The following is a 25,666-nucleotide window of genomic DNA, read 5'->3' as shown; positions in this document are numbered from 1 at the left end:
GGCTAGTCTAGAGAAAAGAAGGACTGGGGGGGACATGATAGCAGTATTCCAGTATTTGGGAGGCTACCATCAGGAGGAGGGAGTCAATTTATTTTCCAAAGCACCAGAGGGCAGGATAAGAAACAATGGTCGGTAACTAATCAAAGAGAAAAGCAACCTGGAATTAAGGAGAAACTTCCTAACAGTGAGGACAATTAACAAGAGGAACAACTTGCCTTCAGATGTTGTGGGTACTCCATCACTGGAGGTTTTTAAGAAGAGACTATTTATTTATTTATTTATTTATTTATTTATTTATTTATTTATTTATTTATTTATTTATTTATTTTTGGGAGTGGACTAGAAGAACTTCCAGCTGTATTCTGATTCTTTATTCCCCTCCTTTGGGACTCCAATAATGCTTCCTCCCTGGACTATTGTTACTTTATTGTTAAGATTTCTTAATATTAGTTTAACATTATCATTGTTGGAGGTAATATGCTGAATCTGTAAATCATTTATAGAGGGGCTATAAAGCACTATGAAGTGGCATATAAGTCTAAGTTCTGTTGCTAGTGCTAATGCTATTGTTCTCTAAGCACTGTGTATATATCTTACCTGATACATTCAAATAACTCTTTCAGGGTGAAGCTGGTGAGCCTGGTCCAAAGGGGCCCATTGGGCCTCTTGGGCCTCGAGGAGAAATGGTGAGTGTTACTAGGAACCAGTATTACTCACTGCTCAAAGAGCTAGCACTAACAGACGCCAGGGACAATCAACATTTTCTTGATAAAGCATCAAGAACACTTTCCACATGTTTCTTGATTGAAAACCTTGATTGTTCCCTGCAGGTCAGTCCAGATGGCTTACAAACCATTTCAAAGGGTTTCCATCCATTCTTGTAGTCAAAAGAACATCCTTAGCACTGAATTGTTTGGAGTTTAATGCCCTTTATGGTACAGCAGAGATTCAAAGAGGCTTCTCAGGATCCCAGTGTCTGTTGCTTATTTTGATTTGTGCCATTGCATCTTGTAGGGAGATGATGGACGAGATGGAGTTGGCAAAGACGGACCTAAAGGCAGAACGGTATGTATAGGATCAATGTTTGGACTTATAAATATAGCTGAAAGTTCCTTAATCCATACAGCAAGGCCTGGGTGGCAGCAGAATTTGCAACAAAGAACCAAAGGTCTCTTGCCCTCTAACACAAGACTCCCTGTTTTCTTTTGTTCTTCCTTGGCAATAACAACACCCACCCTGCGACACCCAATTTTCACAATATGTCTGATTTTCTTCCAAGCTCTTTTGTGTTCAGATGTTCTTGCTTTGACAGACATCTCAACCCTACTTTTTCTTGGTCTTTCCTTCTCTTCCCCTTACCTGTTCAGTAGGCAAAATAAATGAAATGTAAAATTTGTAGTCTGCAGCTGCCCTTCTGGTTTTTATCTCTTCATAAGCAAGATTTCTTCTCCACAAAGCCTTCCTGCTCTGCACAATTCATTTCTATGGATAATTTTTTATTGATGCCAGTAGAGGTAATTTTTTTAACACACTCATATGAGAAAGTTTTAAGTACTTCAAACAATGAACTTGAGGAAAAGGATTAAATTTCATTATACGGACTGCAGTCTGAGTTGAGTCACCGTCAGTGTGTTTGTGTCAAAGTAACATACTGTTTGGATTTGTTATTCCCCTTTTTGAAAGCTCCCTGAATTTAACTGCCCAGAATCGCCAGGCAGGCTTCATTATTACAGGGAGTGCAGAATTATTAGGCAAGTTGTATTTTTGAGGATTAATTTTATTATTGAACAACAACCATGTTCTCAATGAACCCAAAAAACTCATTGATATCAAAGCTGAATATTTTTGGAAGTAGTTTTTAGTTTGTTTTTAGTTATAGCTATTTTAGGGGGATATCTGTGTGTGCAGGTGACTATTACTGTGCATAATTATTAGGCAACTTAACAAAAAACAAATATATACCCATTTCAATTATTTATTTTCACCAGTGAAACCAATATAACATCTCAACATTCACAAATATACATTTCTGACATTCAAAAACATAACAAAAACAAATCAGTGACCAATATAGCCACCTTTCTTTGCAAGGACACTCAAAAGCCTGCCATCCATGGATTCTGTCAGTGTTTTGATCTGTTCACCATCAACATTGCGTGCAGCAGCAACCACAGCCTCCCAGACACTGTTCAGAGAGGTGTACTGTTTTCCCTCCTTGTAAATCTCACATTTGATGATGGACCACAGGTTCTCAATGGGGTTCAGATCATGTGAACAAGGAGGCCATGTCATTAGATTTCCTGCTTTTATACCCTTTCTTGCCAGCCACGCTGTGGAGTACTTGGACGCGTGTGATGGAGCATTGTCCTGCATGAAAATCATGTTTTTCTTGAAGGATGCAGACTTCTTCCTGTACCACTGCTTGAAGAAGGTGTCTTCCAGAAACTGGCAGTAGGACTGGGAGTTGAGCTTGACTCCATCCTCAACCCGAAAAGGCCCCACAAGCTCATCTTTGATGATACCAGCCCAAACCAGTACTCCACCTCCACCTTGCTGGCGTCTGAGTCGGACTGGAGCTCTCTGCCCTTTACCAATCCAGCCACGGGCCCATCCATCTGGCCCATCAAGACTCACTCTCATTTCATCAGTCCATAAAACCTTAGAAAAATCAGTCTTGAGATATTTCTTGGCCCAGTCTTGACGTTTCAGCTTGTGTGTCTTGTTCAGTGGTGGTCGTCTTTCAGCCTTTCTTACCTTGGCCATGTCTCTGAGTATTGCACACCTTGTGCTTTTGGGCACTCCAGTGATGTTGCAGCTCTGAAATATGGCCAAACTGGTGGCAAGTGGCATCTTGGCAGCTGCACGCTTGACTTTTCTCAGTTCATGGGCAGTTATTTTGCGCCTTGGTTTCTCCACACGCTTCTTGCGACCCTGTTGACTATTTTGAATGAAACGCTTGATTGTTCGATGATCATGCTTTAGAAGCTTTGCAATTTTAAGAGTGCTGCATCCCTCTGCAAGATATCTCACTATTTTTGACTTTTCTGAGCCTGTCAAGTCCTTCTTTTGACCCATTTTGCCAAAGGAAAGGAAGTTGCCTAATAATTATGCACACCTGATACAGGGTGTTGATGTCATTAGACCACACCCCTTCTCATTACAGAGATGCACATCACCTAATATGCTTAATTGGTAGTAGGCTTTCGAGCCTATACAGCTTGGAGTAAGACAACATGCATAAAGAGGATGATGTGGTCAAAATACTCATTTGCCTAATAATTCTGCACTCCCTGTATATTCAGAGACTCTTCCAAAAGGTTACATTGGTCAGTTGGATTTTACAGCATAACTAATTCTTTAATAGTGCCTCTGTTGATACCCATAATCACTAGAAAAGGAATTGGGGAGGGGTGGGAGGAAGCCAACTCTTCTGATTCTAAGACTGCCTTTTCTTTTCTCCACAGGGACAACCCGGTTTCCCAGGATACCCAGGACCACGGGTACTGAAAGCACTTTCTAGTTTTGTAGAGCACTTTAACTCCTATGTGATTATTATTAGAGAATAAATGCTCTGCTTCTCATTTTGAATTAGGGTGTACCTGGAGATCATGGTGATGATGGTAAACCTGGCCCCAAAGGAAGCAGCGGCGAACGGGTAATGCCATGTCATCCTCTGACTCCCGAAGAGGAATAAGATTCCCTTCCTGCATCTTTTTCCCCAATGATTGTCTTTGTTCCAAATGTCATTTTGTTACAATTACTGGCAGAGTTGTGGTGTACTTAATTGGAACAAAGATAAGAAAGTGAAAGTTATACCACCCTGGCCATGCAATAGGAGATGGGTTATCCTTAACTTTTATAATAGTAATTATAAAAGTAATATCCTTGCCAGGTTGCTATTGGCATTTTATTGTAAATATTAGAGGGATCCCTTACCTGGAGGGCTAGAACGCATTGATTTTATTCACTTGTTATTGTCTGGAGAAGATGCTTTATGCTGCCTGTATTCACACATATGATATGTGGTACATTGAAGCCCTATCTTTTCACCAGACACTGATAGTGTGCGTGTGTGTGTATCCTTTTGTTGTTGTTGCTGCAAGTTTTTAACATACAAAAATTTCATAATGATTTATTCATTTTACTGTAATTTAATTCATTTGTATTTTAATATTGGAATCCTAAGGAAGTATTATGGTGCTGTTCACATTAAGTCAACTCCCCAATTAATTAGCATTATTTGTAAAGCATGCCACTGACCACATCCTTCAATGTTTTTTCTTCATCATCTGATTAAGGCATTCATATTAGTTAGGTGTAAGATCCCATACTGTGTTCTTTATCAGCCATGGAGATTTAAAATAAATTAGTGTAAGATAAAGCGAAACTTTGAATTATGTTCTTCTTAGCCAGGAGACAACTGTAAGAAAAAGGAAAGCAGAATTTCATAAAGTTGGAACCAAATATGTTCTTTAAGTACTTTCTGGTCATAGGAGAGTAATGTTGGAACTGTGAACATTAAACATTGTCAAACGAAATCCAGTGATATTCATTTGCTTGTGCAAAGAAGCTAAAACATTGCTATAAATTGAAATGCTAAGTATTATAATACTATGAATAATCTTACATACCAATCTGCTAATACTTGTCACTATGTTTTTTTAGACACACTATGTCCTTATTAGAGTTGGCAATCTTTTTTAGCCAAGGACAGTACTCCACACTTTTTAAATACGACAAAGGCTTTAATAACAGAGTGACAATTTGTATACTTATGTATATGTAGGTGGGTGCATGTGTGCATGTGGGAAAGAATATAATACCCATGAGTGAATCAGGATTCTCTTGAATGGACGAGTCATGTTAGTTAGATGTTTTAGGAGGCTTACAGGTTTTGTATGTTTTTTTTTACTATTAAAATAAATTGAAAACTATGTTTTGGGTTTTTAGTAGCTGCCTCCCCCAAAGGCAATCTTAGTGGTTCACCTCTAATCTTTACATCATTAGAGAAATGAATTTTATTATTTATAATGTGCTTTTAACTAGATGACCCTCAATAATTATTTAAAATAATACAAAAATATATAACCCAAATTCTTTTCATACAACTAAGACTGAATTACAACAAATGAAAGAGATATGAAAAATAAATGATTGCTAATTTAAACAAAACTTCTAGATTAAAGTAATGGTGACAAGTGTTGGATACATTAGATGCCTAGTGAATATGAGATGAAGGTGGAGAATCTATGGACTAGAAGCAAAGGAGAATCCTGCGGTGGAATCTTCAGTGTAGAAATAGATCTAAAACCCTGAACAAATGAGGACATATTTAATTAACTTGAAAGAGCAGGGATGAATAATATGAAAATATATTTATGATCTGAATCAAATGCCTTGTTTTCCCTTTTTAGGGACGTTCAGGGGAACCTGGCCAAAGCGGTCAGAAAGGAGAGAGTGGATATCCAGGACCAATTGTAAGTTTTTGCTATGCTGGTTTTTGCTTTAGTAACTATACTTCGCTAGTATACTTTGCCCTTTCTTTTCATACAATTTGCAAATAAGCTCACATGCTCCCTATTTAACTTCAGTTGTAAAGTTAAAATTCATTCTCTTAAGTGAACTCATTAGAATCACAAAAAATGGGATGTGACTTTAATGTGTTTACTCTGTACATTCCTGACTTGCTTGCATCACTTAAAAGTATTCTAGATTGTTCATAGATTAAATAAAATTGTAGGAACTGATAACAGTTATTGAACTGATTATGGCTAGCTTATGTGGGAATTCTGCCATGAATACGAATGTACTGACTGCATCTTTTTCAACAACAATAGCTAAAGACCTATATTTTGCTGAGCTACAATAAAGGAAGGATCAGCTGTGAAAATTCAAAAGTTATAAAGTCTGTACCTTCAGTTTCAAAGCTTCCCACTTTGGATTTTGAGATAAAAACTTTGTAAATATTTCAGGTTTTTCCCTCATTTTGTTACTCAGTGAGCATCAGCAACTGTATATAGAAATGTAGATGTAGAATGTATCACTATATTAATATAATGTACATTAAAAGTAGAAATCTAATATAGTAAACCAGCAGGATGTTGTTTTCCCCTGTGTTGGGATGCATACTGATAAGAAGCAGACAGCAATAGCAAGAGCAATAGACTTCTATACCTAAGCTTTTTAGTGCCATCAGTTTTCTATGTTCCTGTGTTTCTATTTGAATTCGTTATATCTACCAGACATGACAAGATATCCCAGTCTGTAAAATGAGAGAGGATGCATCTTTAAAAAAAATTTGCTCAATTTCCTCTAAGGAGATGTGGCAGTGAAACTGGTTGTAACTGGATGAATGGTATTATTTTGAAAGAAAGCTTGTTTCATGAGTGGCTTCCTTCTGGGTCGGCATGCACAGAATCAGCCTCCATGGCTGGCTTTCTGTGCTCCTGGCAACTCACAGACAAGACGTTCTCCCCCAATCTCTGGGCTTTGTTTTCCCATATGATTAATTAAGTGTCTGAACTTGTCAAGTCAATTTTAAACAAGCACAGTTAAATTTATTCACAGTTAATTATATCTACATTTTTAAAAATCCTTTCTTTCAGGGATTTATGGGTAGCAAAGGAGAGTCTAGAGATGTAAGTCAACCATTTGTTTATGGTATCAAATCTTTTGTACTTTTCCAGGCTGGAAACCCTTTTTCACTCTCTCTCTCTCTCTGTCTGTCTTTATTTTAAAGCACTGCACACTTGTACGCAACATCAAAGATAAATGCCGTAAGTCTATTTCTTTTGCCCCTGGTCTTGATGTAAGTTGGCTGTCAGGACCTACTTCAAGCCCACATCTTAAGAAAACAGAACTCTTGGAAACAATTTCTTCCAATCAGGAACTTTTATTAAGAATAGGAGATAGCAGGCATAATAGATAGATGGGATCTGAGATTTCCCAAGCAATGCAGTAGATTTTAGTGTCCCCAACCAGGACCCCACCCCATAGATCGAACCCCCCCCATGTGGGATAGCCAATCCCCAAGTGTTAAGTCCATTGTGGGAACCGAGGAGATAATATCGTCCCCTCTCCAGCTCACTCAAGGGTTGGCAACTACTTCACACCTTTCTCTGGGAGCGTAGACAAAATCCAGGCATTGAGGTTAGATTCCTATCTCCTCCTTTGTTCTATCTCCTCCTTTGTTCTTAATTGACAGTTTAAAAGATAGAGTTTAGAGAGAGATAATGCAGGAAACAGGATACAGACCCAATCAACAAAATAAGGGATTACATTGTAGTGAGGGGTGGAAGTGAAAGCAATAGCCCTGCAGGCACATCCCCCCTCCCCCTTTGAAGCGTGGCAAAACCCAGGAGAGGTGGAATGAAATAGAAATGAAGTGAAATAAAATAGGAATGGGTTTTGACATTGGCTCTTGGTATAGATTATAAAGTAATTTCTTTCTTGTTTTTTCTCTGTTATTATTCGCAGCTTGCTGTTATGGTAAGTTCATTTTAAATTACTCATTATCTGACACTGGCCTGCAGTCAGATGAAAAACTGACATACACTTCTTTGAAAGATAAGCATTGAATTATTCGCTGGTAAACTGTCACTTCCTTTGGGTGGGGTGGGGGCTGTAAAACTAATACCTTTTTCTCATACTACTTGTTTCTTAATATTCCTGGTTTCTGCAGGTCCCAAAGAATGTCCTGTTTATCCAACTGAACTGGCCTTTGCTCTTGATACTGCCGCTGGTGGAAATGCAGACACTTTCAACAGAATGAAGGACACAATAGTGTCAATTGTTAACAATATCACAATTGCAGAAAGCAACTGCCCCAGAGGTGCCCGAGTAGCACTGGTTACATACAACAGTGAAGTTACCACTGAGATACGTTTTGCTGACTCCAGAAAGAAGAAGGATTTAGTAAAACGAATTAAGGATCTCCAATTTGTTCAGACATCCAAGCAACGTAGCTTAGAAACAGCCATGGGATTTGTGGCCAGGAATACTTTCAAGCGTGCACGTAGTGGCTTCCTTATGAGGAAGGTAGCTGTGTTCTTCACCAATGGGCCAACAAAAGCATCTCCACAGTTGAATGAAGCAGTACTAAGACTCTACATTGCTGGAGTTGTGCCTGTATTCCTTACAAACAGAGAGGACAGGGTCCTTATCAACGCATTACAGGTCTGCTTCCTTTTGTTTGGTAAAGTTTCCCCCGCACATGCGTGCTAGTCATTTCCGACTCTAGGGGCCGGTGCTCATCTCCGTTTCAAAGCTGAAGAGGACGTCCGAGGACGTCCGCTTGTCCGAGGACGTCTCCATGGTCATGTGGCCAGCATGACTAGACGCCAAAGACGCACGGAACGCTGTTACCTTCCCACTGTAGTGGTCCCTATTTTTCTACTTGAAAAAGGTTGCTTTGAAAAGGTTGCTTCAGAGTATTTGTGGCCATGTGCAAAGCACTTGTGGCAATTATTTTTATGGTAAAAAAAAATCAAGATGGCAGCCATAGATATGCAATTGAAGCTCTGCACTGTTGTGACCATCATCTTGATTTTTTTTATCATATGCTGTGGACACCCATACCATCCCTTAAGACCATGAACAACAAGGAGTGTCTTCAGGAAGGAGGGGGGAGGGGCTGCCAATTACTGTGGCAGCTTTCTGTTTTCATGTATTAGTTTCCTAAGTTCAAAATAATGATTTGACTCCAGAGATCTATACTTGATATTTTATGTATCCAGTAGGACTTACTTCTTCCACTGTTTGTAATAAAAAACCAGTCCTAAAGATGAAGAAAAAGCATTATATCATGTGGTGGTGGGGAATACCCTGAGGATGGGGAAGTTGGCAGAAATGACTGTCTATCCAAACAGGAGCATCTGGCTCATGTAAACATTTCTTTGGATATAAGCCATAAAGTCCATTAATAGTGTATGGCTGCTTCTTTATCAGTCAAAGCTGTCAAGTCAGTATATACTGTGGATTGTTTTGAAAAATATCATGTGGCAACTTTTATTTTTGAAACTATCCTTAGAAGGATTAAAAGGAAAATTCTCAGACAATGAGGGGAAACCTGCATAGGACAGTAATTTAGTGAAATGGCTTCCTAATTTGAATCAAGATAAGCACTTTTTTCCCAAAGATGCATGGTATCCCAGTTAAAATTGTTCCTACACAAATTGTTCATTTCATAGTGCAGTCACATTAATTGGATTTGAGAATTCATGCATGATCTAGTTTTTAAGGTGTTATTGTTGACCTCTCCCTCTCTCCATCTTTCTCATATTCTCTCCTACCTCTTCTACTACAGCTCAAGATAACAATATCATGATTGCTTCTCCATTTTATCATAATAATTTTGGAAACTAGTTGGGATTGTACTTAATTCAAAGCCACTTCATGAGTTTTGTGGCGAAGTATATACTATTAGTTTTTCACATCACATTTCTTGTGAATAAGTTGATATGGATGGTGATATGCCAATGAGTTGCAGTTGAGATTTCATTTCCAAGGCCCACATGTTGTGAGCCCTACACTCAGATGTTCTGGAGGTATAGTAGGAGATAAAGAATAGGCAAACTGTTTGTTGCCTAAAGTCCGAATTGGACCTTATGGCCAACTGCACATTCATGTTCAATCCTTCTCTCAATGATGCAGAAAGGTAGGTTTTGAATCTAAAAGATGAACAATTTACAGAAATATACTGAGATCTCTATCTATGTTCAAGTGGAATTAAGAAAATCTAACTCTTTCTTGATATATTTTAGAGACCCTGGACAATTTAACAAACTGTGTTCAGAATTCCATTGACTGCATGTTTCTCTTCTTGTTTTAATTAGATAAACAACACTGGTGGACAGGTTTTCACACTTACTGGTGGTGCTAGTCAACTGGCTGCAACTTTTAGGAAAGTGTTCACATGCCATATTTGTCTAGGTAAAATATATGACTTTTTTTACTTGAGTTATTTGTGTACTATGAGAAAATCAATTTGTAAGCAGTCTGGTTGAAGATTTTTGACAAATTAGAGGGAACCAAGGAATTTTTTTTTGTTTGCTTTAAGCTCTGCCCTTGTAAGGGCCACATTGCAGTACCATAGACGGACCTGCCTTCTTTTCAACTTTGCATTAGGTCAGAATGCCTTATGAGGTTATGATCAGAAACCATTCTGGAACCAGCGGTTCAGTCTGAGCAGGCTTCAAGAATCTTGTGAACAATTGCATTTGTTTTTTGACTGTTATTAATGTTCCCTCTGTTTCTAATAGTGCTGTTTAAGGGACATTTTGTTTTTACATTTCTGTTCTCATGATCATTCACTACTGGGATTGCTTTGGTAGTGATGAAACCCAGATGAATTTTCAATTAGCCTCAGTAAAGCAATAGTACAATTTGCTCATAATGCAGTCATCCAATTGCCAAGTGCAATGATCCCCATTGTAGTGGAAAATTTTATGGTGGAAAATTTTATGGGTCAGTCAAGGATTTTAGACTCACTCTAAACAAATCCCTAAATGTCTAAAGCATTTTTAAGTGCATAATTGGAAGCTACTAATATAGATGTTTTGGGTTTTGGTACAGTTGTAGATTTGTATATCTTGCTGTTTTTGTCCAACTGAAGGACAAAAAAAGGGCACTGCAAATATTAATTATGTAACAATTATATATTTATTTGTCTAGATGTATGTGATCCTGATCCCAGCTGTGGTATCCAGAGGGGTAGCTTTGGCAGAGACAGACGGGCAGCTCCTACAGATGTTGACATTGATATAGCATTCATTGTGGATAGTTCTGAGAGTACCACTCCAATGCAGTTCAAAGAAATTAAAAGCTATATTTCATATATAGTAAACCAACTGGAAACTAGTTCTGATCCCAAGGTATCTCAGCATCATGCCAGGGTTGCTGTTGTCCAACATGCTCCCTTTGAGTTTCAATCCAACTCAAGCATATCTCCTGTCAAAGTTGAATTGTCACTCACAGATTATGGACCTAGGGACAAATTAACGGATTTCATTCAGAACCAAATGTCACAACTTTATGGAACACGGGCTGTGGCAACTGCAGTAGAATATACAATGAGGCATATTCTTGAAAGTGCACCAAATCCCAGAGATCACAAAGTCATTGTTTTGATGATGACAGGAGGCATTGAAAAGGAAGAACTTGAACGCCTTCAGGAAGTTATTGTAGAAGCTAAATGTAAAGGATATTTTTTTGTCATTATTGGCATTGGTAGGAATATTAATATTCCAAGTATCTACAGCTTGGCAAGTGAGCCTAATGATATCTTCTTCAAATATGCTGATAAGGCATCAGAACTTCATGAAGAACCATTGCTACATTTTGGAAGCCTTTTGCCATCCTTCATCAACAGTAAGTAGATGCTTAATCCATCAGTGAAAGGTATTGAGTGTAGAAGGGTTAGACAGAAGAGAACCTGAACCTGGGAGGGGAGCTTCCTTTTATAGTTTAGGGTGTAAGACTGTACAGTCAAAGAACAATGTTGCAAAAGAAACCTAAAACCACATATTTGACTGAGTACTTCAATCAGTACCTGTCCGTCCATTTGTCCATCCATCCATCCATCCATCCATCCATCAATCAAACTTAGAAACCACACATTTCCCTCACAGAGGGACTCTGGGTGGAATACAAAATATTAAACCATAAAAACTATATATAAAGTTTAAAAAGAGGCAAAGATAGTTTAAAATCAATGTTAATAATTAATTAAAAGATGGGGGGAGAGCTTTCAGAGCACTAACCATCCCCACAGCTGTGTGATTTTCTGAGAGCCCCAAGCAAAACAGCAGAACCTGAAACATGGCAGTTTGGGATTGGATTAAGATGACTACATCAAATTAATTAGTCATATTTAAATAAGAAGTTTGCCAGCCAATTTGGATACTTTGATCCTACAATTGCAGTATCAGATGGATTTCTCTGAAAGGATTTCTGGATTTTGTGTTGATTAAAATAATTATTGTCAAGCTTGGAATAATTAATCCTGAGTAAACACAATTTGTATGCATCTTAGATGCCTCATAATTCCTAGTTCCTCTGTTATAGGTATTAACTTGAAAAAAATTGTATCAGTATATTTGTATAAAGTGTCCTGTTTCCTATTTAAACAAATGGAAACCCTTTAATTCTACCTAAAGAAAAGGCCCATGCTTGCACAATCAACAATCTTTTTTCTTTTTTTTTCTTTAAAAATTATTAACAAGTAACATTTAAAAATAGTAAGAAAAGGAGCATGCAGCTGTTTATTCAGACATATAACGGGTATACTTTGAAACAGCAAAACAAAAGCTGCACTTTATTTTTTGCTAGATTGATGCCAAAAAGAGAGCTCATGTAGGTTATTACTGTATATCTCTATAGTAATAATAGAGAAGATGTTGGGAAACGTCCAGCCAAGCAGTGGGGGTGGGGGTTGAGGGGAGGCCTCCATCACTGAATTAGGTTCAAGTTCTTGTGTGGCTGCAACAGATCCAGAACTAATTCCTCCCCCCACTGCCCCTTAAGCTCCATAGAGCCTTATCTATTTGTTCCCAGGCTGAGGATGGGAAATTCCCGTATAATAGGCAGAATATAATAAAGCAGCAAGCTTGAACTCTACACATGTGGGTCTGACTGCTTGTGCCTGACAGAATATTACTAAATCTAAATAAAATGTTAGAATGTTTAAATAAAGACATGGTTTATATTCCTATACTATGTTTGGGAAATGAGAATATATTTATTCAAAAATTCTCCTTTATGTTTTAGGTGAAAATGCCTTTTACTTGTCTCCAGATATCCAGAAAAAATGTGATTTGTTCCAGGGTGACCAGCCAATCAAAAAAAGTGGCCAAAAACAACTGTAAGTCTTTATCTTCATTTTCAGTTTCAGAAAGTAAATCCCCCCCATATCAAATTATGTGTGGGGGAATGAGACACCTCACTTCATTATGCTTTTAATTTTTTGTCTCGGTTTTTTATTTTATTGATTGTATTGCAATTCCTTTGCTTGATTGTTGTGAGTCACCCAGTTATTATTAAATACAAATTTAATAAAATATTAAATTATTATTATTATACCTGTGGTAATTGAAGGGACAATAAATATGGGTTTAGAGCTGTTCCTTCTTATATGGGTATAAAGCAGTATCCCCACTTGATCCTGTCCTTGTCTCATCTTCAACCCTTAAGTTGTCTTTAATTGTATTTATCTGTGGTTAAAGCATTGTTTTCCCTTTCAAACCAATAGCATTCTATGATGGCTGTAAGTTGTATAAAAACTGCTATGTTCTATGAGCACTCTATCAAAGATTAAGTTAGGTGACTAATAGTACATGAGAGCTCTTATTCTTCCTTTTTTTGTAATATATTTTATTGATTTTTTAAAAACATAAATCACTTAATAATTTATTTATTTTTATTTTATTTTATTTTAATTCTATTTATATCCCGCCCTTCTCCGAAGACTCAGGGCGGCTTACAAGCTTAGCAGTAGCCTTCATTCTATGTATATGCCTGCTTATTAGGGCTTTCACACACACACACCCAAGCGGCATTATTACAAAGTCAGCTTAATTGCCCCCAACAATCTGGGTCCTCATTTTACCTACCTCGGAAGGATGGAAGGCTGAGTCAACCTTGAGCCTGGTGGGATGTGAACCTGCACTAATTGCAGGCAGCTGGTGTTACTTAAGGAGGCATTAGCCCACTGCTCCACCAAGGCTCTATTGATGAACAGTGTGTTGTCTGGGTTATATTTATAAAACAATCACTAACAATTGATTTCTATAATCCATAATCCACACAATAGTTTTAGTTGATTTCCTCTTTTCCCAAAATATCTTTTGCAAACATTGAGTTAATACAATTCTTATTGTTTTGATAGATCAGGGCTTTTCAACCAGTGGTACGGGTACCACCTGTGGTACATTGGCACCTGGCAGGTGGTACGCAACCATCCTAGAAAAGTGGTAGCTGGGGAGGGGAATAAGCTGAACCGGTGGCAGCACTGCACAAGCCTGAGTGAGAGATGGCTGGAGTTGCAGGGCTGTCAGGGCTCAGCGGAAGCGCCAGGATTAATGCTGCTTTCTGGCTGATCAGCGCTTCTTCAGGGCTGTGAAGGCTCAGAGGAAGTGCCAGGATCAGCACCAGGCTCTAGCTGGAGCTCGGCGCCGATCCTGGCACTTCTGCTGAGCCCTGAAGAATCACCAATCAGCTGGAAAGCAGCACTGATCCTGGCACTTCTGCTGAGCCTAGAAAAAGTGCCGATCAGCTGGAATGTTACAGTATCTCCAGGGTCTTGTGATTTACATTCAGATGCTTGGTAACTGATTCATATTTATGATGGTCACAGTGTCCCAGGGTCATGTGAAGTGACCAAAACCTGCTGCAACCACCCAGCAGATGGGGGGGAGAATAAAAACCAAACACCCCCACCCCACCCCTGCTGCCAATCGTCAACAGAAATCCTCACAACAATGAAAACCTTGGACAGGAGGAAGAGCATCACCGGGCAGGCAGGTGTCTTGCTTGGCTGTGGCTTGGGGGGCACTTTTTTCAGTGCCATTGTAACTTCAAACAGTCACTAAGCAAACTGTTGTAAGTTGAGGACTACCTATACTTCATCACTTTTTTCCTTTTTTGTTTTTCTTTTTGGTCATCAATTTTTGGCACCTTGCTAGGCGACTGGTGGTACTTGGATATTGCCATATCCTAAAAGTGGTACAATGAGTGAAAAGGTTGAAAAGCCCTGTGATAGATAACAATTAAATATATAATTTTTCACAATAGCTCTAAAAATAATAATCACATCAATATAATATTTCTTTTCTATCCAATCATTCTGGTTGCCTTATCATAGATCCTGTTACAGTCCTTATTTTAATTTGTTTCTCCCACCAAATTCTAGATATTCTTACTGGTTAAGATTTTCTCAAAAATTAATTACATTCAAGAATTTAACTCTATTTTTCCATATGAACCATCTCATACTTTTACATTTCTTAAGGAATAGATTAAAAAGTAGAAAAATGAAAGAAAAGCAAGAGTAAAGAAGCATAAAAAATAACATACTACTTAAAATATATATCCCTCCTAAGCTAACATGTATTTATTTCCTAAATTTCTTATTCTTTTTAACCATAATTAAAATATGTTTAATCTTTAAACATTCCATTTAATACATCTAATCATCTAGTCCTTTAACTTTTATTCAAAGCATTTTTTAAGAAGAGACTGGATGATCATGTATCTGAAGGTTCTTCTGCTTGAGCAGGGGGCTGGACTAGAAGACCTCCAAGGTCCCTTCCAGCTCTATTCTGATTGATTGATTGAACTTTATCCTATGTAAAGAAAGGAAAAAGAAGGATGGTAAATTCCTAAATATAACCAATGCTTGTGAATTTGGCAACCTTTGCGATGCTGATCTTTTTTTTTTCCTAAAAAACCGCACCCAAGCATTCAGCTTGGATATGGCAGAATGGGTCATAGGAAGGAATAGTTGGATAGAGTCCTGGAGTCTGGCTCCCCCCATCCTTGCTGCTGTGGTTTATTTGTGGATATTTTACCTGTGTGGCTGATGATTTGCTGAAAAGGGAGAGCAGCAATTCTTAAGAATCAAGCAGATTATTTGTCCTTCAAATACTGCATAGGCATGATGAGAATAGCCCCATTTAGCATTGGGTTGGAATAGACTGAAGGGACATGAGATGGAGCAGCAATATAATTTGAAGAATGACTGGAGAGCTCTTTAACTCACCAACAGGAAAATGCTTCTTTTCCAGTCTTGATTACTTCAGCTTTCAAATTTCTACTCTGGTGGTCAACTGAATCAACTGAAAACCCCTCCTACATATCTGTTTGGGAAGCTACCACAGATAGCTTTTAAATCAGAGCAGTCACTTCACTGATGGTTGGAAATACAGTATCTTTAAGATGATCACTTGGTCTTTCAGATCTGAAGATTTATTCATAAATTAGAAAATATACTAGAAATATTCATATACACATATACTAGGAAATATCCCAGTCCAGAAAATCCCATGTAGTTTCTGACCAAATTTACTTTTCAAGAACATCTTAGGGGCATCTTAGTAAAATTACCATCTTTTGGATAAAGTGGTGCAATAAATTTGCTAAAAACTCTAAAATGTTTTTGTTTAGAAAGGAACATTAAGATTTTTTTAAAAGCTGCTGTCCTAAAGAACTCTACCAAACAAGCGCAAAAGACCTAAAAGTAACTTGATTATTTACATGTATATGCATATTCTTAACTATTTGTTTCTTCAATCAGAAATATTCCAAATAACGTTACTGTCACACCTGCTGTACCAGAAAAAACAGAAGGTAGGTACATTTTACTACTATTCTTAAGCAGATCTAAATGTTTTACTTTACAATAATTTGCTATTTACTATTTTGTTTACAAAAGATTACTATGTTTAACTTCAAATACCATATCTTTGCTTCAGTAAAAGAGATGCATATGAAAAGAAGCCCTGCAGATTATATTTAAAAATAATAACTGGAAAAGCCGCAAGAAGCAATGGACAATATTTTTTTTTACAAAGGAAAACAGCTGGAAGTTTTCTCAGCAACTCTTTTCAATGGTTGCAGCTTCAGGAGATTAAAACAAAATAAAAAGATATTGTGGGTTTGTTTCCGTATGATTTTAAATGTAGCTTGCATTTAATGCATTTAATTACAGTCTCTTCTTGTGTTTTCTAACCCAAATTATGATCTTTTCATTTTCTGTGCCTATTAGCAGGCAGGTCTTAATCCTCTCCAGATTGCAAACAATACACACTCCCAGCCAGATTCAATGAAAGGTTCTAGCATACTGGAATGTTCTTAGCTTATTATAGAGATTTTTTTTCACCTCCCCTTTTGAGGGATTCTTGTGTTACTTACTCTAGGATCAGATAAGTTTTTATGAATGATGTCTTTCCTTATATAAGTCTTATCCTGAACCTCCTTAAACCGCTGAATCTATTAATTTTGTCCTTTTATTAGTTTTTTTCTTTTCTTCAACAGTGATTAAACATAATGGAGAAGTCCAGATAACTGATATCACTGAAAATAGTGCTAAGCTGCATTGGATGATTCCTGAGCCTCAGAAAGTCTATGTGTATGACATCACAGTCACCTCAGCACATGACGGCTCCTTAGTTGTGAAGCTTAATTTAACTAGCAATGAAAGAGTCATTGGAGGCCTTCAGAGTGGACAAAAGTATCATGTTGCTATCACAGGCTACCATAATGCCCAGGCCAAAGCTACTTATAAGGAAACATTTAATACAAGTAAGTTATCTTGCGTATTGTTTTTTTCTATCAATTTCGGATGTTGGACATATGAAGAAGCAAACCTAATAATAATGACATATGCCTAATTAATGCTGTGCATTTGGGTCACATTTTTTTAAACAAGTTTTATTGGTTTTTCAGTTAAAATCTACATATTTAGAAAGCATCACGATGACTGGGTAGTCAGAGATTTAGTAACAGAGTTTTCAGTATATAATTCAGGTTACATTATCAAAACATCCTTCTCAATTTCCCTTAACATTTCATATAACCAGTTTAAACTAATAAATTTCTAGAAATAGCATGGTCAGTTAAAAAAATTGTCAATTCAATTTCATTGAAATATATCTATGTCCTGTTATTAAATTTTACCTAATTTTGATTTTAATTATATTATTCAAATTTAGCCTTTAACATCCCAAATAATATTCACAACCCAATTTTTCCTTATTTCATTACTGCAAAAACTATAGCATCTAACATGTACACAGTGGCTGAGTAGCTATGTTCTACCTAATAAACATTGCCTGTTTCACATCCTAATACATCGCACATTACTGACAGGACCACAGCCTATGTTTATCAATTTTAGCTAATTCTTAATTCTTAAATAGAATAATCAGACGTCTTTTAACATCAAATGTGGGATCTATAAACCAAATTTCCATTTTGTCAGTGCACAAATTATAATGTCTAAAATAAGCCTAATAGATACATAAACACATTCTAATTCTATCTCATAAACATTTTCTATTTTAGATCCTGATAGATCACTGATTACTAAAGGGATAGCCTTTAATGGTTCTCTAAGAACTCACTTTTTAAATCTAACTCTGGCTTTCTTTTTTTGCCAATCAGGTTTCCAGACCAAGGCCTTTAAGTTGCCAGATAGGTCTCCCTTTGCTCCAATAAATATTATTTGAATCAAAGGAGGCCATCTAGCCATCAGTGATCCACAAAAACCAAACCACTTGTAGTCATTATGTTGTTGCCCTGTTAGTTCTAGTCTCTGTATTTGCTATAAAAACTTTATCTTCAGTTCAGTCTGGATTCCTCTTCCATCTGGGTTCATCTGCTTTAAGTAGAGAGTCTTATCCAGTTTTGTAATTACTCTAGTGCTTGGCTATCCAGGCTTTCAGGAAACTGTCTTTGTTGATCTTCCCCATCCTCTATGTTAGCATCACTATCTTGCACATAGTATACTTCTAAAGTTATAGGCTCTTTTGGTGGAGTCAAAAGTTGAGTATTAAGTTTTCCTATAGTTTGTTGTTGGTCCTTAAGATTATTTGCCATATTGATTGTTCCTTGTATTTTTAGAGTTGTCAGTTCTTTGAATAGAGTCAAATTTTTTGTATTACTTTTTTCAATATCTTGTTCTACCTTGTGTTCCTCTATCTCAGTAGTAATTTGTTCCAGTTTTGTTATATTCTGAGTTGTAAATTCTTTAGTTGAAGTCTGGGTTACAGTTTGTAATTTGGAGTCGGCACCTAAATTTTCCAGCCTGGAGATAAACATCTCAGAAACTTTATGCATTGTTTCTAATATAAGCTTATAGTCAAGCGAGGTTTGTGGCTGATCAGTCTCCATTTTGAAGTAGTGGTAAATAGTCCTTAGTGGAGGCTAATTTTTAAACAAAAGTCAGTAAATGTTCACCTCCACAAGCCTTGAGTTCACCTCCAGCTGTTTCAGGTTTTTATCTTTAGCTGATAATCTCAAGGGCAGTTCCAAAATAAACAGGTTTATTTGCCAAAAAGGCCACAAGATGTCCCCAGCATACTTAAAATCTTCTTCAGACAGAGTAAATTTATTAGTTTTGAGTACTTTTAAGTAACTTTTAAGTAGTTCTTTTCTCTCTTTTCTCCCTTTTTTTAATCAAATAGACAGAATAGCCAGTTTCTGTAAGGATAGGAGTTTTGGGTCACCAAAAATAGAAAGGAAGTAAGTTGAATTAAATAGTATTATTCTGTTCAAGGTTTTCTTTTTTCTCCCAGGGTGATCAAAAGCCGCCCTTAAGGAGGGTGGGGGAAAAAAAACTCCCTTCCCTCTCTTCTCGCTGGGGGAAGCAAATTCAAGGAGCTTTTGGCAGGAAAAAGTAGACAATTAGGAAAGGAAGAAGGCAATTCTCATCCAGTTTTCAAGTGATTTGTTGTAATTTTGGCTTCAGCAGGAAACAGCTGAAATGATGGGCCATGGGAGTGGCTGATCCTTTATTCATCAGTTTGGAGAGTTGCTCCAAGCTGACGGGAGGGCCACCACCCTTCTGCCGCTGACTGGAGAGACCTCTCCCCCGCTCATCACCCCTCCAGGGTGACTTTTGACCCCTTTATGGGGGTTCCCTGATGAAGAAATCCAGATGACGTCGGGAGCATTCCCTCACGCATCTGGTCATGCCGAAAACCGGAACCGGAAACCCATTTGGGTCACATTTTTAAGCAGCACAATATGCTATAATGAGACATTCATTTGATATAGATTTTTAACAATATGAGAATAAAATAGTATTGTAACAATTTGATTAATATTGATTTGTGACTTCCAAGAATCTACTCAGAAGGAATAATCCTTTCTGCCTGCATTTTTATACTGCTCAAGCTTAATTTCTAGTGGGAAACATATTTCTGAATGAAGTTCCTGATTTGAGTATCACCTTTGTCAAGAACCATTTTATACTTCAGGCAAGTTTGCTCAAAATGTCTCTTTTAAAAAGAGCTCATAATAAGTAATCATAACTGGATTACTGGATATAGTCAGGTGTTACAAATATTCAAAATATACACCTGTATATTTCTATAATATTTCCATGATTTTAATTGATTCCTAGGCACTGTGCTGGCTAAAATGATAATATTAAAACACACAATAACTTTCTTGCTCTTTATGTATCATTACATACAAAGCTGAAGAAGTCTTGTGCGCAATGTCTCAATCAGGCTGGATGTAAGTAAAAAAGTTTATTGCAGTGATTTGAGTCTCCCGAGCCCACCCTCACAATTGCTTGGCTTTCTTTCTACAGAGAGCATGCCCCCAGCCAAGGGCCCTTTAGCAGCAGCAGCAGCAGCAGCAACCAATGTAATGGTGAACACTGAACCTTTGGAAGTCCCTGAAAAAGGTGAGTCCAAGCTGTAAAAGATGTCAAAGGTGTGGGAAATAAAAGTTTGGATGGATTAAACTAGCAGCCCCCGGTTCCCTGGAGAGAGGTTTTTACATGGACCGGAGGGGGCGTAGTTTCACATGCTGCCTGCATCCCAAGGATGGGGTTTTGCTTGTTTGCACAGCCCAGTTGCTGGCATGCCATGGACCAGTGCTGGTTCACAGACTGGAGGTTGGGGATCTCTATGTTTAACCTGTGTTCTAGACAGAACATTTTAAAGTGGCACCAACACAATATGCTACCTGAAATGAAGGATACTGGTTGATTTTTGTGGAACAGTAAAATATGTAAACTGAAGGGTGAACATAATGTGCCAAGGAACTTTTTATCCCAAAGTAAGTGGTAAGTAGATTCATGATCATGAACTGCAGATGTCCCACACTTTATACCAGAGTTTCCATTAGCTAGTGCCAGCAAGTAGTACCATTATTGCTGATTCTGAGTAAAGTATGACAGGACTGTAGAAATTAAAGCTGGATTCTAATACAGGATGATTTTGAAAATTCCAGAAGAACTGAGAGGATGCTCAAATGAAATGTACCATATTGTGCATCTCTACTTAGTATGTATGTATGTATGTATGTATGTATGTACAGTATGTATGTCACATTGTATATCTGTCACATTGTCACATTGTATGAAAGCATGTGAAAAGGAAGAATGCCTGGTTTTGCACAGCCCTACAAGTCTTTCGGGGGGTGGGGGGGGGAAATGCTCACAGCTGCACTTTTCACAGCTCCTATGACACTAGTAATGATAAGGCATTCTACAGCATTGCAAGGTTTAAAGCTTTAGGAAACTTGTAAATAAATTTAAAAAATCCTAGGAGCAGATTGCATTTCTTCTGTGATTATTGCTAGGTGTCAGGTGTAAGAGACTTGCTCAGCTGTCTTAACAATCTTCCCAAAAAACACCCATTGCTATTGTTCTAGTAGTGCTGTTCATTTGCATTTTAGAGGGCAAATGATGGCTCATGTCATGCAATTGTGTAGTACTTTCCAAAAAGATGCTTCAGAGTGCACATTGATGTGAATGATATGAATCTTCAGTTCTTTCAAAGTAGCCATGACTTACTGTGCTGTTAGAGCAAGTAGTAGTTTTTAAGGGTTAAAAGCCGTCTCTTAAGGAGACGGCTTTTAACCCTTAAAAGCTACTACTTGCTCTTAAAAGCTACTACTTGCTCTAACAGCACACTTACCTTGTGCTATGTCAATTGGCAGTTACATTGGGCAGCTGTGTGACAGACATCTGTTTTAAAGAGTTGCAGCCAGGCGCTGTGTTCATGTATCAAAGGTTCATTTTTTAATTACTTTCAAAGCCCTGCCAGCCCTAATAGAACACCAGTCATCCTAGCATAACATGTTTCTGGGGTAGTGGAAAATATATATTTTCTTATGGCTCATTGGAAAAGGCTGAGTTATGGGATGTTGTGTCACTGCAAAATCCTGTGCTCATTTCTTTGTCATGTGTCTTAGTTCAATTAATTATTTTTGTAACAAAGCATTAACAAATCACCGTGCTAAACTCCCTTATTAACAATATGTAGATAATTCACATTTGTTCTAAATGTGTGATTGTTGTGTTATTTTTGTTATAATAATTTTATGTTAATATGACAGGTGTATGAAATTGTCATAATGTTAATGAAACCTCTGTTAAAATCAGTTTTTATTTTGCTGCCCCTCTGATTTGCCTGCTCATAAATTTTTAAAATACTATGGTAGATAAACAATTTTACACAACTAAGATGGATTGAATTGATATTGGATTTGTAGTTTTTCAAAATCTGATGTTATCTTTACTGTTAATAGTCTTTGAACTTCCTTGTGCATTGTCCATTAACAGAAAAGATAGGCGCCACATAATTCTTTCACATTTCAAATGCAGGCATGTATTTTATTTTTCTTTGTTTTGGTTATTATTTCTGTTTTTTCTGTTGCATATTATGAATTCTAGCCAGACATTTTTAATAATGTTCATGATTGGGCTAGAACTCACATTTTTTAAAGCAAACTGCTGTAAGACCATATGAAAAAAATACTAGGTTATTTCCTTTCATTCAGACTGATAACTGAAGGTTTGGTGAAAGGTACCAGATGTGTATCTTCATACAGGCTACCCAGCAGTGCTGTTTTGAATATGCTATTCTCTTTTATGAAGTTAATCATAGAAAAATGTAGAAAACTAAATCCTTATGAGAGATAAATTCTAAAAGACAACTTTGAAAACATTGAGATTTGCAAATATTCGGTTGGAAATTGGTGGAGATATCTTTTCCCCAGACATGGTAGTTTTTACATATTTGCATTACAAATTAATTTCTTTAATCATTTTCATCTTTGTTTGTCTAATTCTATCATTCTTGTCTTTTTAATGTGTATAATTGCACTTATTTTTCTGTTACCAATTTTCAGCATTTATGACACAGTTGTTGCAACACCAAACTGGTTTTTCAAAATCTCTTCTCCTCTAGTTTAACTTCTTTTCAACTATTCTTTTGCAAGAGAGCCATGTAAAATTCATGTAATAATGATAACCCTTTTCTTTTGGATCTATATTCACCCACAAAGGCTCCTAATGTGAGAAAATTCCCTGTAGTCACTTCATACTGTTCTGAAGATGCCATGACATGATTTTGGGTGCTTTCTCTGGTGGAAGCAGTAGGAAACTGTGCGTTTGTGTGTCTGTGCTGTGTGTTCATGTGTACTCTTCCAAATGGCTATGGGGACTGTTTCACTGAATAGCCCGTGTTTTTGAGACATGATAATGCCTTATTATGCAACCAAGAGGTAGAAATAAACTTCAGTGCAGATGTAGAAAGCAAAATATGAAGTAAGGACACAAAAGTTCCAAGTACAGGTAGTCCTTGACTTACAGCCATTTGTTTACTGACCATTTGAAGTTAAAATGGCCCTGAAAAAAGTGACATGACCATTTTTCACACTTATGATTGTAGCAGCATCCCCGTAGCCACATGATCAAAATTCAGACACTTGGCAACTGGCATGTATTTATGGCAGTTGCACCGTCCCGGGGCCATGTGATCACCATGTGTAACCTTCCCAGATGGCTTTCAAAAAGCAAAGTTAATGGGGGGAAGCCAGATTTGTTTAATGACTGCATGGTCCACTTAACAACTGCAGTGATTTGCTTAAAACTGTGCAAAAGGGATGTAAAATGGGGCAGAATTCACTTAAAACCTGCCTTGCTTAGCAACAAAGGTTTTGGGCTCACTTGTGATTGTAAGTCGAGGACTACCTGTAAGGTGAATAAAATTATTTTAAAAAAGAAATCCTATGACCAACTTCATTGAAAGAGCTGTTTTGTATACAGTATATTAGCTCCTAATTAATTATTATATGTATTTTTTTAAAAAAACAAATATCTTTTTTCCTCTGAGCTTAGATTTAGATTACACCTTTGTCTAATTCTAACACAATTAAAATCTTATTCAAACAGTCCTATCCCAACCTAAACCCTTCAAACAACTGCTACTCTGCTTTTCGTATTGGGAAGAGCCTGGGACTCTCAGCTTTTGCCAACCCATGAGACTCTAGGATTGTAAATTCAGTTTCCCTCTCCTAGCAAGAGGTTACACATGAAATACTTTCAAAGTGTGATAGTGCCTCAGAAAGCACTCCCAGAACCCGTCAACAGTATACAAATTCACAGTGTAGCTTAATTCACACCTTGCAAGCTCTAGGTTGACAGACATGTCACATCTAGGTGGCCAGTTTGCCCTCAGTTGAGCAGTACAGCAAATGTTGACATCAGTACAGTACTGGCCCTTAACTGAGAAGGCCAACAAATCCAACTAAGTGGAAGGGAAGTAGAATAAAGGCTCCACAGGAAAAGATCTGGTTGTGTGCTGAAATTCACCTTCTACATCTAAGAAGGAACGGGTCTTGTAAGAAGGGTATTATTTGTACTTAGGGGAGGGTTGGCCATTGGTGATAAAATTAAGAACAGTATAATTTGGGGAAACAAGTATACAGTTCCAGTGCATTGGGAGATTTGCCACTACACCCTTTTTGCATTTTCCCCACTCTGCTTTTTATATTTCTGACTGCTCTTCTGCACTGGATTTGGCTAATGACTTAACAGAGGCCTGCAGAAATGTAGCACTTTGATGGCCCATCATGAAAGACATGAGCCAATAAAGTATTTACACGCATGCACTGGCTGCCTGACATATTTGTGATTTTATTAGCAGTGCAAGGTTATTATTTTCAATATAGTTTCTCTAAAAATCATTACAAAGTTTGTATTCTACTTTCTTTTTGTTTGTTGAAAATGTTTTTTTTGTTGGCATCTTGTGCCTGTTTTGAAGCTTTTAATACCTTCAGGATCATTTAACCTTTGCACATGTTGAAATTCAAATTTAACAGATCCTTGCTTACTGGACCTTGACATGGGCACGCAGTGCAAGGAGTATCAGGTTAAGTGGTTCTTTGACTACAAAAACAAGATCTGCACCCAGGTTTGGTATGGTGGGTGTGGCGGTAATGCCAATAGATTTGAGACAGAAGCTGACTGCATTAGCAGATGTGTGAAGCCATGTAAGTACTCAAATAGGATTAACCCATTTTGTACTTTCAATATTGTGAAACAAAGTTTCCAAGCAGAGGGAAAAAATAGTTTAAACACAAATTCCACACACTTTTTCTCTACAGCAGATGAGAAAGATATGCAGCTTCCTGTCCTTGAGAAAAGTCATTTGTCAGGTAAAGTCAGAAATGGAGAGGATTGTACTTTTGACCATTTGTCCTAAAACTGTGTCTTGGATGTTTGTCATGGCCATTGGCCAAAGATAACCACACAGTGTGCCTTCATGCTACTTTTCCACAATAATCATCCCATATTTTCTCTGTCTCTGTTTGCATGCAACCTTAATGCCTACCCACCCACCCACCCCCAATGTTGGTGTAAAAATGTTACAGAATGGAGCTAAAATTTATTCATTTCCCATATAGAGACAAAAGTCTCAGTTGCCGAAAAGTACTGTACTTCTTCAAGAATGGTAAACAAGTTTCAGATTCCATCATGGAGGAACTTCATAATGTAGTTTTATCTTGGTGGTAGGAAATAGTGCCTGCATCTGGGGTGCAAAAATCCAGAGGACCACAAGGTTGTAGCAAGGAGATTGGGTTGTTCTTTTTGCAGACTAAATGCATAGCAGCTTTTTGCACTCCCTTTTTATTTTTTTAATTGAAACTT

At 37.4% G+C, this 25,666-nt stretch overlaps 1 protein-coding gene across 1 annotated transcript in view; it reads left to right on the top strand.

The window, feature by feature from the left end:
- The window catches only part of COL6A3 (collagen type VI alpha 3 chain), a 124,179-nt gene that overhangs the window by 83,785 nt on the left and 14,728 nt on the right, over positions 1–25,666 (top strand). The window contains 17 exon segments of the mRNA XM_083350726.1: positions 624–686; positions 1,015–1,065; positions 3,465–3,500; positions 3,593–3,655; positions 5,415–5,477; positions 6,606–6,638; positions 6,740–6,776; positions 7,477–7,488; positions 7,682–8,175; positions 9,834–9,930; positions 10,672–11,367; positions 12,766–12,859; positions 16,289–16,341; positions 17,029–17,295; positions 20,312–20,407; positions 24,838–25,008; positions 25,123–25,173. Of these exon segments, the coding sequence (XP_083206852.1) occupies positions 624–686; positions 1,015–1,065; positions 3,465–3,500; positions 3,593–3,655; positions 5,415–5,477; positions 6,606–6,638; positions 6,740–6,776; positions 7,477–7,488; positions 7,682–8,175; positions 9,834–9,930; positions 10,672–11,367; positions 12,766–12,859; positions 16,289–16,341; positions 17,029–17,295; positions 20,312–20,407; positions 24,838–25,008; positions 25,123–25,173 (2,377 nt within the window).

This window comes from Vipera ursinii, assembly GCF_947247035.1.
Source record: "Vipera ursinii genome assembly, chromosome: 1".
Classification (NCBI taxonomy): Eukaryota; Metazoa; Chordata; class Lepidosauria; order Squamata; family Viperidae; genus Vipera; species Vipera ursinii.
This window is presented reverse-complemented; position numbering and strand designations above follow the sequence as displayed.